At 43.7% G+C, this 15,068-nt stretch overlaps 1 protein-coding gene across 1 annotated transcript in view; it reads right to left on the bottom strand.

The window, feature by feature from the left end:
* Positions 1-15,068, bottom strand: part of pappa2 (pappalysin 2) — a 129,285-nt gene that overhangs the window by 24,648 nt on the left and 89,569 nt on the right. The window contains exons 20-23 of the mRNA XM_088320360.1: positions 14,336-14,513; positions 5,927-6,140; positions 4,144-4,312; positions 725-857 (exon numbers count right to left, since the gene is read on the bottom strand). Coding sequence (XP_088176486.1) covers positions 725-857; positions 4,144-4,312; positions 5,927-6,140; positions 14,336-14,513 — 694 coding nt within the window. The remainder of the gene's footprint in view (positions 1-724; positions 858-4,143; positions 4,313-5,926; positions 6,141-14,335; positions 14,514-15,068) is intronic.

Consider the following 15,068-nt stretch of genomic DNA (forward strand, 5'->3'; position numbering starts at 1 on the left):
GCTGTCTTCGGGCAGTGGGCAGGTAGTGGTTACAAAAAAACTGCGTGGAAAAGGATAAAGAATCTTTCTTTGTCAAAATTACAGTCCGGTCGAGTTTTCAAACACCTACGATTTTCCATTATGGCAGTCGTTTTAAAATGGTGTTTCTCAACTGGTGGGTCAGGACCCAAAAGTGGGTCACAAGGTAGATGCTCAAGCTCTTCTTCCTGTTCAGTCTATTGGCGCATGTGACATGTGAGGGACCAAATCTCATTTTGTTGTGATTTGCTGGTTTTATTTCCTTTTTCTGCCTATAGTAATGGTTCCCAAGACAGTCAGTGATAACGGGAAGGAAATAGTACTTTTTGTTTTTTAAAGGTGAATATATTCTATTATATATATTCGGGGACACCCTGAACTGAGACGGATAACTCACTCGCTCATTCACACCTAGGGACAATTTGGACCGGCCAATTCACCTAACATGCGTGTTTTTGGAACGTGGGAGGAAACCGGAGTGCCCGGAGGAAACCAACGCAAGGGGAGAACATGCAAACTCTGCACAGGAAAAATGATAGCTGGATTCGATCCCATGACCTCAAAACTGTACTACGGACATGCTAACCACTCACCATCACGCCGCCCGATAACACATACTTGATAATGTAATGAAAAATGTAACTTTTTAAGGACACCTCAAACAACACACACTCCTTTTAAATCATAAAAATTGAGATTTACTCACCAATATCCATCCCCTCGTCACAGCTGTATGCTACAGAGTTGAGATCATTGGGTGTCGAGCAAGCTCCGCGGAGCCTGGAGCATATGGTGAAATCTGCGCTCCATTCGCCATCCTTAGTACAGCGAATCACACTCTAGGATCCAAGTAAATCACGATTATGACGAATTCTTCATCAGAAACTGCATATCATTGGACAGGCAAGATATGGAATAACTATTGATTAAATAAATAAAGGTAAATTATAAATAATATGGAATTAAAATATATGTATCCATCCATCATCTGCACCGCTTATCCTCAGTAGGGTCTCGGGAGGGTTGGAGCGCATTACAGCTTTTTACTGGCAGTGGGCAGGGGACAACCTCAACTTGTCCCCAGCCTGTCGCAGGGCATTTATCATATACAGGGAGTGCAGAATTATTAGGCAAGTTGTATTTTTGAGGATTAATTTTATTATTGAACAACAACCATGTTCTTAATGAACCCAAAAAGTCTCATTAATATCAAAGCTGAATATTTTGGAAGTTGGAGTGGGGCTTTTTTAGTTTTAGCTATTTTAGGAGGATATCTGTGTGTGCAGGTGACTATTACTGTGCATAATTATTAGGCAACTTAACAAAAAACAAATGTATACCCGTTTCAATTATTTACTTTCATCAGGGAAACCAATATAACAGCTCAACATTCACAAATATACATTTCTGACATTCAAAAACAAAACAAAAACAAATCAGTGACCAATATAGCCACCTTTCTTTGCAAGGACACTCAAAAGCCTGCCATCCATGGATTCTGTCAGTGCTTTGATCTGTTCACGATCAACATTGCGTGCAGCAGCAACCACAGCCTCCCAGACACTATTCAGAGAGGTGTACTGTTTTCCCTCCTTGTAAATCTCACATTTGATGAGGGACCACAGGTTCTCTATGGGGTTCAGATCAGGTGAACAAGGAGGCCATGTCATTAGTTTTTCTTCTTTTAGACCCTTTCTTGCCAGCCACGCTGTGGAGTACTTGGATGCGTGTGATGGAGCGTTGTCCTGCATGAAAATCATGTTTTTCTTGAAGGATGCGGACTTCTTCCTGTACCACTGCTTGAAGAAGGTGTCTTCCAGAAACTGGCAGTAGGACTTGGAGTTGAGCTTGAGTCCATCCTCAACCCGAAAAGGCCCCACAAGCTCATCTTTGATGATACCAGCCCATACCAGTACCCCACCTCCACCTTGCTGGCGTCTGAGGCGGACTGGAGCTCTCTGCCCTTTACCGATCCAGCCACGGGCCCATCCATCTGGCCCATCAAGACTCACTCTCATTTCATCAGTCCATAAAACCTTAGAAAAATCCGTCTTCAGATTTTTCTTGGCCCAGTCTTGACGTTTCAGCTTGTGTGTCTTGTTCAGTGGTGGTCGTTTTTCAGCCTTTCTTACCTTGGCCGTGTCTCTGAGTATTGCACACCTTGTGCTTTTGGGCACTCCAGTGATGTTGCAGCTCTGAAATATGGCAAAACTGGTGGCAAGTGGCATCTTGGCAGTTGTACGCTTGACTTTTCTCAGTTCACAGGCAGTTATTTTGCGCCTTGGTTTTTCTACACGCTTCTTGCGACCCTGTTGACTATTTTGAATGTAACGCTTGATTGTTCGATGATCACGCTTCAGAAGCTTGGCAATTTTAAGAGTGCTGCATCCCTCTGCAAGATATCTCACTATTTTTGACTTTTCAGAGCCTGTCAAGTCCCTCTTCTGACCCATTTTGCCAAAGGAAAGGAAGTTGCCTAATAATTATGCACACCTGATATAGGGTGTTGATGTCATTAGACCACACCCCTTCTCATTACAGAGATGCACATCACCTGATATGCTTAATTGGTAGTAGGCTTTCGAGCCTATACAGCTTGGAGTAAGACAACATGCATAAAGAGGATGATGTGGTCAAAATACTCATTTGCCTAATAATTCTGCACTCCCTGTATAATAAATCCATAAATACATTAATTAATGAATGAATAACATCATACTGTCACAAAGGACAATATCAATACTGTCAGAAACAGAACAGGATCAGGACCCAATCGCGTGACGTTCTCACACAAGCCTTTATTTTACGGGAAATGGGGAGTCATGCGCGTTAGGCAGCCGGTCTGGCGTGGAAAGACAGGAAGCCAGGGACCGACGAGACCGATTCCTATTGCCCGAGGTGATATCGGATAGATGGGGTCGATACCGGACGGGACGGGACAGACAGGATTGATATCAGGCACTGGAGACTGGAGTGCGATAACAAGCAGGACGAGATAGACGGAAACGATACCAGACACTGGAGATCAAAATTAAAGAGGACAACAAATCAGGATATCGATAATTAACAGGAGAAACTAGATGGGAACGAAAACTGGAGAAAATAATAAACAGGACCAAAATAGACGGAAACAAAACTGGAACCCATTATTAAACGGGACAAAAATAAACGGGAACAATACCGGACTGAAGATATCAACAGGAAAACCGGTCCGAGTCAGAACCCACGTCTTGTAGCCATAGAATACTTATTGAGGGTTGAACTGATTCAGTCATAGCTCTGTTAAAGGCCTAGGTGTGAAATACAATGTCTCGCCATAAGTGTGACATTCCAGAAAAAAACTCTAATAAACCGGAACAGGATCAGGACCCAAACGCGTGACGTTTCTCACACAAGCCTTTTCTTTTACGCGAATAGGGGAGTCATGCACGTTAGGCAGCAGTCTGGCGTGAAATGATAGGAAGCCAGAGGCCGACGAGATTGATACCAATTGCCCGAGTGGATATCGGACAGATGGGGTCGATACCGGACGGGACGGGACAGACAGGATTGATATCAGGCACTGGAGACTGGAGTCCGATAACAAGCAGGACGAGATAGACGGAAACGATACCAGACACTGGGGATCGAAATTAAAGAGGACAACCTAGATGGGAAAGAAACTGGAGACCAATTGCCCGAGTAGATATCGAACGGATTGGGTCGACACCGGACAGGGCGGGACAGACAGGATTGATAATGAAACAGGATATCGAAAATCAACAGGACAAACTAGATAGGAACGAAAACTGGAGAGAATAATAAACAGGTTAAAAAATAGACAGGAATGAAACTGGAAACCGATATTAAACGGGACAAAAATAAACGGGGACAGGGAATACCAACAGGAAACGGGACATAGTCAAAACCCACGTCTTGCGGGGCAGAAGTTCGTTGACGGACTGACAAAGTAAGAATGAGAGCACTGATCTTAAATAGACGGAAAGCCAATCTGTCAATGAGCCGCAGCTGGTGCCACACGGGCGGGGCCAATTGGGCGCCATGGCAACCGTGACACAAACAGTAACACAACCACACATAATGTGATGGGTATTAACATCCCTACAGATAGGGTCAACAACTTACATTTTCTCTTGCATCTGGACACTCCAGGGTGCAAATTGTGTCATAGTAGAGGCCATTGGTGCACGTGTACATGCCCTGGAACACACCAGGTAGGTGTGGGCATGATATAGGCTCACATGAAGCATCCTCCCACTGGCCCTCTTCCAGGCACTCAGACTTGAAGTATTTCCTAAAAGTAACAAAGAAATAATAAAACTCCATACTATCATTTTCATACATATACATATTCCTTATCCTCATTGTAAAATGTGGATCTGGAGTGCCACGTCCAATTTCTGCCCCATTACTTTTTTACTGTTCCAATAACTCAAATATAGCAAGTCAAAGGACAGCCCGTTCGCTGATAAAATATTTTTACTACGCACCATCTAGCCCAGGGGTGTCAAACTCATTTTAACTCGGGGGCCACACAATAGAACAAACATTCTATCGGGGGCCAGACTAGTAGATTAAAGAGAAAGAAACAGAGAGAAAAAGAAATAAGAGAAAGAGGGAGGGAAAAGGAGAGAGGGCGGGACAAAGAAAGAAAGAGAGAGAGGGAGAGAACATGAGAAATAAAAGATAAAAAGTCATGAGAGAGGGGGAAAAGAAAAGGAGGAAGAAAGAAATCCAGAGAGAAATAGAAAGACAGAAGGAGAGAAAAGAAAGCGCAAAGGGTAGGAAGAGAGAAAGACACAGAGAAAGAGACAAAGAGCAACAAAGGGTCACAGAGAGTGAAAGAGACAGAGACAGAGAGACAGAGACAGAGAGACAGAGAGAGAGAGACACAGAGACAGAGACAAAGAGAGACACAGAGACAGAGACACATAGAGAGACACAGAGAGAGAGACACAGAGAGAGAGACACAGAGAGAGAGACACAGAGAGAGAGACACAGAGAGACACAGAGAGACACAGAGAGACACAGAGAGACAGAGAGAGACAAAGAGAGAGAGAGACAGAGAGAAAAGGAAACAATTAAGTTAGAGCAAAAGAAGTTAATAAGACAGAGAGAGAAAGACAAGGAGCAACAAAGGAAGAGAAAAAGAGAGACACAGACAGTGAAAAAGACAGAGAGTGGGAGAAAAGGTGTGGAAGAGAGAAAGAGAGACAGAGAGAGAGACACAAAGAGAGAAAAATACAAGTACAGTGTGAGAGGCACCTGGCTTTGGCAACATCAAGTGGACATATTTCAACCTGCAGCCTGTTTTCCTCTTGCGCTTCTCTGAGTGTTGTCTCGCGGGCCGGATTCGATCCCTTAGCGGGCCTGATCTGGCCCGCGGGCCGCCTGTTTGACACCTGTGATCTAGCCTGTGACTGCAACCGCCAAAGCAAGCGACTTGTTTAATGCTCTCTCGCTTTATTATTAAAAAGCAGGAAATTGCTCGAGAACCTGGACATATGTGCAAACAAATCTCAACCTAAAGTTGTATTTCTATTAATAATTTTGTCATGATTACTGATGTGAATCACCTGTGCCCGCTCATTTGAACCCAGTCCTGTCACTTTCCTGTTGTCAGTCCATCTGCGAACCTCTGTTTTTACAAGGCAAGCCTTTTTTGACCCTGACTCCTACCTGTCCTGTTTTTGCTCCCGTTTGTCTCCGGCTACGACCTGTTTTAATCCCGACTACGTCTGCTCTCCCGTTCTGGCTTGCGACTCGTTTCCGAACCTGACAAGAATAGCTAGGTGACGACGATTCTGAATCTCAAACAATCATCATTTGCGCCTGGTCTCCATACCGGTCCTGCTGCCCTGATTTGGAGTAGAAGTACTTTTCCTCACTAGAAAAACGAAACACTCACATCGGGGACTTCTTCTTAAGACTCCCGAATACATAGAAGCCCGGGTTGCATTTGAAATGGCAGGCGGAGCCGACATCGTGTCTTGAGTCCAGGCATTCTGTCGTGATCAGCGTGGCATTGGGGACGTTTGGTACCTCCGGGCACTCGATTTTGCAGTAGGCCTCAGGAAAAGACCATAGACCGTCCTCCAAACATACCAACCTGTCATTGTCACCTAAAAACAGGAACAAAAGGAAACCATGACATATTAGATCGTCAACAATTTTGATCACTCCTAAAAACACAGAAAGTATTCACCAAACATTATATGTATTTTTTGTCAGGACCAGAACAGAAACAGGACCGTTTCTAAGTTTTATTGCGAAGCAGGAAAAGGATTGCACACACGATCCGGTGATCGCTGGTCGCGGCGAGCAGGTCGCTCTGAACGCGAAAGTGGTACTTCCGTGGCGAGCGATGTCGGGAGCGAAAAAAACAGGTCAGTAGCCGGGACTGGGAGAGCAAAGCGTGGTTGGGGTCGGAAACAATTCGTAAGCCAGAACGGGAGAGTAGACGTAGTCCGGGGACAAAAAGAGGTCATGAGCCGGGACGGGAGAGCAGACGTGGTCAGGATCGAAACAATAATCTGCAATAATTTGTGGACTTTGAGACTCTTTTTGATTAAGGGCTATGTAAATATACATGACTTGACTTGCTTTGACTTGACCACGGGTCTCGAGATTTCTTAATCAAAAAAAGCTGCACTTTCGCTTCAAAATGTTAAGAAAAACTCCCCTAACAACGCCACTTCTTGTGCAGTTATTATCTAAAAGCTCCAATCTCCAGACACAAATTCAACAGTATGCCATTACGGTGTCGGGAGCAGAAAAAACAGGTCAGTAGCCGGGATAGAAGAGCAAAAAAACGGGATCGGAAACAAGTCGAAAGCCAGGAGAGGAGAGTAGACGTGGTCGAGATCAAAAGCGGATCGTTATTCGGGACGAGAGAACAGACGTGGTCGAGATCAAAACAGGACGTAATTCCAGACGGGAGAGCAGACGTGGTCGAGGTCAAATCAGATTGTAACGGGAGACAAATAGGAGCAAAAAACAGGGCAGGCGAAAAGGGCTTGCCATGTAAAAACAGATTCGCAGACGGACCGACAAAAGGGGACTGACAGGACAGAGTTTAAATACTGACAAATACTCACACAAGCCTTTCATTTTACGGGAAATGGGGCAGACATACATGTTAGGCAGCAGTTTGGCAACGAATGACAGGGACCCAGAGGCCGACGAGATCGATACCAATTGCCCGAGCAGATGTCGGACAGATGGGGTCGATACCGGACCAGACGGAACAGACAGATTTGATATCAAAACAGGATATCGAAATTAAACAGGACAAACTAGACGGGAACGAAACTGGAAACCGATATTAAACGGGACCAAATACGGGAACAGGAACAATACCGGACAGGAAATGCCAACAGGAAACAGGACCGAGTCAAAACCCACGTATTGCGGGGCAGAGGTTCGTTGACGGACTGACAGACGGTGAGTGAGAGCACTTAGCTTAAATAGAAGGGAAGCCAATCCGTCAACAAGCTGCAGCTGGCGCCACACGGGCTGGGCCAATTGGGCACCATGGCAACCGCGACTCACCGGCGGGGCCAATTGGGTGCCATGGCAACCGTGACAATTTTAAGGCTATCAATCCTCCACCGATTTCTATAATCAATGGTTTTCACAGAATCAGAGATCTAGCATTTATCATAACCTACCATACTCAAGATGGGCTCTACTTTGGAATGTAAGCCAATCATAGGGCACATATAACGTCGGAAAAGTAATCCCAAACACATTTAAGAGATTACTTATTGTGAACTTAATTCAGTCCATGTGGTGATTACCATGTGAGATTGATATTAGGATAGCAACTTACTTTCAATGACTTTTGGATGACTCCAATACCAAATATGCTAATAAAAGACAAAAGAAACTAAATCTGAATAAAATGATGACTCACGACACGTGGTAAGCTTTCTCTCCTGGCTTTGATTTCTTTGATCTCCCGCAAAACTAACAAAATGCGACAGAAACAAAATGAAAATAAATCCAAACAGCTTGCCAACATCATTTTTACCATTCCATGCATTCCGTTACTCCCCAAGCCTGCACAAAATTGAGTCATTTTATTCATATTTAGTTTCTTTTGTCTTTTATTAGCATATTTGGTATTGGAGTAATCCAAAAGTCATTGAAAGTAATCCAGTTCAAGTAACCCTACCCAACCCTGCACCTGTCAACACTCATTAATAGACGCGCTGCTGTTTTTGTCATCTAATGTCTTTAGGCTACAAAAGATTGGCAGTCAGCAACTTTAAACCAATTTCACAAAGTCGAGTCACATTTTTTGTCGGTCTTGCTCTTAATCATAAAAAGTCTCAAAGTCCTTCACAGGCCACCATCACAAAATCCCCTAAAAAGATCGTTCTATTATAGAAACTGTTAAAACTAAGTTAGAGAAATATGCAATATGCCTATAACAATTTAATGTTGTCATGAACCGGAACAGGATCAGGACCCAAATGCGTGATGTTTCTCACACAAGCCTTTTATTTTACGGGAAATGGGGAGTCATGCAAGTTAGGCAGCAGTCTGGCGAGGAATGACAGGAAGCCAGAGGCCGACGAGATCGATACCAATCGCCAGAGCAGGTATCGGACAGATGGGGTCGATACTGGACAGGACGGGACAGACAGGATTGATAATGAAACAGGATATCGAAAATAAACAGGAACGGGATCAAAAACTGGAGAGAATAATAAACAGGACAAAACTAGGTGGGAACGAAAATGGGAACCGATATTAAACAGGACAAAAATAAACGGGAACAATACCGGACAGGGAATACCAACAGGAAACAGGACCGAGTCAATACCCACGTCTTGCGGGGCAGAGGTTCGTTGACGGACTGACAAAGGAAGAATGAGAGCACTGAGCGGGGGCCATTTGGGCGCCATGGCAACTCTGACACAAACAGTAACACAACCACACGTAATGTGATGGGTAATAACATCCCTACAGATAGGGTTAACAACTTACACTCCAGGGTGCAAATTGCCAGAGCAGATATCGGACAGATGGGGTCGATACCGGACAGGAGAGACAGGATTGATATCAAAACAGGATATCGAAATTAAACAGTACAAACTAGACAGGAACGAAACTGGAAACCGATATTAAACAGGACAAAATAAATGGGAACAATACCGGACAGGAAATACCAACAGGAAATGGGACCGAGTCACAACCCACGTCTTGCGGGGCAGAGGTTGGTTGATGGCCTGACAAACGGTGAGTGAGGGCATTTCGTTCTGTATACACGTGTACTAGAATGACAATAAAGTAGATCTGAATCTGAATCTGAATCTGAATAGAAAGAAAGCCAATCCATCAACGAGCCGCAGCTGGCGCCACACGGGCGGGGCCAATTGGGTGCCATGGCAACCATGACAAATGTTGCTAAATATTCAACCAAAGGAATGCATTGGTATTGGTTAAGAGTGTCTGTTTCTTCTTGTTATGTTTTCTATGTCACTTTAAAATGTTTGTATTCTTGTAAGACAAGAACCGCCAGTTCAGGAATCTCCAACTTAAGTCAAAATCAAACACAGAGGAACAAGTAGCTCACATCGTGAATTGATTTGTCTCAGATTGTCAGGACCAGAACGGAAACAGGACCCAATTGCGTAGCGTACCACAAGTTTTATTGAAGGAAAGATGAAGGGCTGCGCCCACGATCCGGTGTCCGCAGGACGCGGGAATCAAGTCGCTCTCGTACTCGTATTGTGATCCAAACACAGAAGTGGATCTTCTGTAGCGAGCGATAGCAGTGTCAGGGACGGAAAAAACAGGTCGGTAGCCAGGACTGGGAGAGCAAGACGTGGTCGGGGTCGGAAACGAGTCGTAAGCCATAACGGGAGAGTAGACGTAGTCGGGGACAAAATGAGGTCGTAAGCCGGGACGGGAGAGCAGACGTGGTCAGGCTCAAAACAGGTCGTAGCCGGAGACAGACGGGAGCAAAAGCGGGACAGGTGGGAGTCAGGGTTGAAAAAGGCTTGCCTAGTATACACTGAGGTTTGCAGACAGACTGACAACAGGGGATTGACAGGACTGGGTTCAAATAGTGACAGGGAGCCAATCAGAACGCGCGGCGGTTGGCGCCGAAAGAGCGGGCACAGATGATTTCCATCAGTAATCATGACACATATACTATTCTGGTTTCCTTTTAAACCTTAGTCTATTGACAATAGAAAGATGAAAACTAAGTTGTTAATAACAATTCTTTATTTTTCATGTTGCCCATGAGGGAAGACTACTAACATTCAAAAGTATTCAGTTTAATTTTTTGAACTAAAATATTTTAAATGCTGGCTGTCATGCCATCCAAATGTATTAGTTGCAGGGTTGGGTAGGGTTCCTTTAACTGGATTACTTTCAATTACTTTTGGATTACTCCAATACCAAATATGCTAATGAAAGACAAAAGAAACTAAATACGGATAAAATGACTACATTTTTTGCAGGCTTGGGGAGTAACGGAATACATGGAACGGCAAAAATGATGTTTGGATTTATTTTCATTTTGTTTCTGTCGCATTTTATGTTCGTTTCGCTGGAGATCAAAGAGATCAAAGCCAGGAGAGAAAGCTTACCACGTGTTGTGAGTCATCATTTTATTCCTATTTAGTTTCTTTTGTCTTTTATTAGCATATTTGGTATTGGAGTCATCCAAAAGTCATTGAAAGTAATACAGTTCAAGTAACCCTACCCAACCCTGGTAGCATTTTATGTTAGTTTTGCCAGATATCAAAGCCAGGAGAGAGAGCTTACCACCTGTTGTGAGTCGTAATTATATTCATATTTAGTTTCTTTTGTCTTTTATTAGCATATTTGGTATTAGAATAATCCAAAAGTAATTGAATGTAATCCAGTTAAAGTAACCCTACCCAACCCTGGTAGCATTTTATGTTAGTTTTGCCGGAGATCAAAGCCAGGAGAGAAAGCTTACCACGTGTTGTGAGTCATCATTTTATCCATATTTAGTTTCTTCTGTCTTTTAGTAGCATATTTGGTATTGGAGTAATCCAAAAGTAATTGAAAGTAATCAAGTTAAAGTAACCCTACCCAACCCTGGTCGCATTTTATGTTAGTTTTGCCGGAGATCAAAGCCAGGAGAGAGAGCTTACCATGTGTTGTGAGTCGTAATTATATTCATATTTAGTTTCTTTTGTCTTTTAGCATATTTGGTATTGGAATAATCCAAAAGTAATTGAAAGTAATACAGTTCAAGTAACCCTACCCAACCCTGGTCGCATTTTATGTTAGTTTTGCCGGAGATCAAAGCCAGGAGAGAAAGTTTACCACGTGTTGTGAGTCATCATTTTATCCATGTTTAGTTTCTTTTGTCTTTTATTAACATATTTGGTATTGGAGTCATCCAAAAGTAATTGAAAGTAATCCAGTTAAAGTAGCCCTACCCAACCCTGGTAGCATTTTATGTTAGTTTTGCTGGAGATCAAAGCCAGGAGAGAGAGCTTACCATGTGTTGTGAGTCGTAATTATATTCATATTTAGTTTCTTTTGTCTTTTATTAGCATATTTGGTATTGGAATAATCCAAAAGTAATTGAAAGTAATACAGTTCAAGTAACCCTACCCAACCCTGGTCGCATTTTATGTTAGTTTTGCCGGAGATCAAAGCCAGGAGAGAAAGTTTACCACGTGTTGTGAGTCATCATTTTATCCATGTTTAGTTTCTTTTGTCTTTTATTAACATATTTGGTATTGGAGTCATCCAAAAGTAATTGAAAGTAATCCAGTTAAAGTAGCCCTACCCAACCCTGGTAGCATTTTATGTTAGTTTTGCTGGAGATCAAAGCCAGGAGAGAGAGCTTACCATGTGTTGTGAGTTGTAATTATATTTATATTTAGTTTCTTTTGTCTTTTATTAGCATATTTGGTATTGGAATAATCCAAAAGTAAATGAAAGTAATCCAATTAAAGTAACCCTACCCAACCCTGGTTGTACTTGGTGTTGGTACATATTATTGTGACTGGTGACAAGCACACCGGTCTCTGGTTGAAACAGAAAGGCCTCCAAAAATTTGTACCCAAAAGCCACAAATTCAATTATATCCGAACATTCTGTTTTCAGATCACAAAACTGGAATCCTACTGCTGACTCCACAGTGATATTTGAGCGTTCACTGCGGCTCCTAAACCACAGACAGTTTTAGCGTACATCTTTTTTGTTCATTCCAATCATTTCAAGAATGTATTTATTATTAAAGAAGAGCAGTCCGTGTAATACAGACAGAAAATATGGTATTAGTACTTAACGTCAAACTGTGTAGCAAACGACAATGAAAAGTTAAGTACGGATGAATACAATTTGCCAAATTTTCCAGATGTAAAAACTTTAAATGTAAACTTTAAATCGAGTGGAAGCTAGAGCTCTTGTTGGTGATAGGAATGAGTGGAGAGGTGTTGTGAAAGGATAGTGGGATTGTGGACGGGTTCTTAAGGATGGGATGGGCACCCGTATGATGCAGCAGGGGTAAACCAGCGAAAGCTGTCGGGCCCTGCTGTTGAACAAAAGAGTGTGTTGTGTCACCCTGACCCAAGTGACATGGCCAAATCAGGCCCACTAAGGGATTGAATCCGGCCCGCGAGACAACACTCAGAGAAGTGCAAGAGAAAAACAAGCTGCAGGTTGAAATATGTTGTATGTACTTGAGAGCCAGGTGCCTCTCACAAAGACACTGTAATTGTATTTATTTCTCTCTCTCTCTCTCTCTCTGTTGTGTCACACTGACCCGAGTGACATGGCCGCTTTCTTGTGTCTTGTTTCATCTGGAGGGACCATGACCAACTTAGGTGCCGAGGTGCCCAACCTGTTTGGGTTTTTGGGTACTTGGGTTGGCCATGGTCCAAAGATTTTTGTGTTTTTTGCTACTTTTTCCTTTTTTCATTTTCTTTGTTATTGTATGTGTTTGTTTTGCTAGATAGATAGATGGATAGATGGATCGATACATGTGTCATGTCCTGCACGGTCGTCATGGCACCCAGCTGGTCCTTTCCCTTGACACCGGCTGAGACACATTGACTTGATTGCGTGTGGGATACTTAAGCGCTCCTTTTGGGACTGCCCGTGGCCAGACCATTGCTTAACTTGAGGAAACACCTGTTCATGCCTGTTTGTTCTGAGTAAATGCCTTGTTTGTGATTTTGATTGCCTTTAAGCCTGTTTTGTTTTGTCTTTGGTCCCTGCGTGTTGGACAACTTTTATTTTCTAAATTAAAGTGACAGATCGTACACGCAAAATGAGTTCACACTTCCTGCCTCCTGGTCCGTTCCTTGACAACATGGATAGAAAAACTTTTTTTTTCAAACACAAATTTCCCAAAGCGTATAAAAATGGATAACTAATCCAAGAACTTGTAAAAAAACACACTGAATGAGGCTTAGATTGGCAGAAAAATCAATAGGTGACAGGTTTACAAGATACGGACAAGAAGACAGACTATTTGTATCTGTCTGTAGGTCTGGTGGTAGCTCCTACATAACAACATTATAAGCGCCGCCGCGAACGGCAGCCTTTCCAGCAGCTCCGTGTTATTCCGCTCTTTTTGTGATTCATTGTTTTAATTGTCTGCTTCTATCCAGTGTTTTTCGTCCCGTCTGACAACTACACTTTGGATTACTTTCTATCGTATCGCTATTGGTTTTAACGCACAAAAATGCGTTTAATCGAGGAATCAACTCCTTGCCCTGAAGAATTCTCAGGCCGGCGTGATGAGGGGGCCCTATCGTGGCTAAGGCTAAGCGGCTAGCGGCGTTATAAGCCTTCGGTACCGTCCGTAATCATGGGAAATGTGAACTCTCGACCAAATAAGACCGACAAACTGGCTGTGCTGGTGAAAAACGTCAAAGCGTACAGGCACTGCAGTTTGCTGTGTTTTACGGAAACGTGGCTCACGTCTAGCATCCCGGACGCTAACGTGGAGCTACCCGGCTTCAGCGCTGTTAGGGCAGACAGAGACACGAAAGCCTGCGGGAAGCGGAGAGGAGGCGGACTGGCTATCTACGTGAACACGAGGTGGTGTAACCCTGGGCACAAAGATTTCCATCTGCTGCAGGGACGTCGAACTTTTGGCCTAGCGTGTAACGCCATCCACTCCGCTGTTGCTAAACTACAACACAGCACCCCGAGGCCATCCTGTTAATCTGTTAATAATCAACACAAGGATACTGCTGAAAGTATGAATTTTCCTACGGGGATGAATAAAATATCTATCTATCTATCTATCTATCTAAAACCCAAAATTATCCTGAAACTGACAGTAAAACACACGATCAGATACCTTGAAGTATAGCTGGCGATCCACAAGTAAAGGAGCATTGTTTTCCATAAGTGGTTCCCCAGGGACAACTGAAGATGGCGTGGTAGACGTGAGATTGATCGGGCAGGCCACAGTCGACGGGCTGACAACTGACTGCACGATTCCATAGACCATGAAAGCACTCCATGTCTGTCTGTCTCTGAAAGAAGCACAAGGGATAGTTTTGTTGCAGGTAGGTTTTAGCGATGACAGTACATTTTGAGGCAGCACGGCGGCTGGGTGGCTAGATCGCAGAGGTTAAAGGGTTCAAGTCCAGCTATCACAGCCTCCCCATGTGGAGTTTGCATGTTCTCCCCATGCCTGAGTGGGTTTCCTACAGGCACTCCGGTTTCCTCCCACATTCGAAAAACATGCATGTCAGGTTAATTGGCCGGTCCAAATTACCCCTAGGGCACCACGGCAGCGCAGTAGTTAGCGCATGTGCAGCACAGATCTGAGGTCATGAGATCGAACCTTGCTGTGTGGAGTTTGCATGTTCTCCCCCTGCTTGCGTGGGTTTCCTCCGAACACTCCGGTTTCCTCCCACATTCCCAAAACATGTATGTCAAGTTAATTGGCCGATCCAAATTGTCCCTAGTGTGAATGAGCAAACAAATTGTCCGTCCCTGTGTGCCATGTGACTGGCTGTCAACCAGTTCAGGTTGTCCCCTGCCCACTCCCTGAAGATAGCTGGGATGGGCTCCAGCACCCCCAT

Source organism: Urocampus carinirostris, chromosome 1, assembly GCF_059441175.1.
Source record: "Urocampus carinirostris isolate Australia breed hairy pipefish chromosome 1, RoL_Ucar_1.0, whole genome shotgun sequence".
Taxonomy (NCBI): Eukaryota; Metazoa; Chordata; class Actinopteri; order Syngnathiformes; family Syngnathidae; genus Urocampus; species Urocampus carinirostris.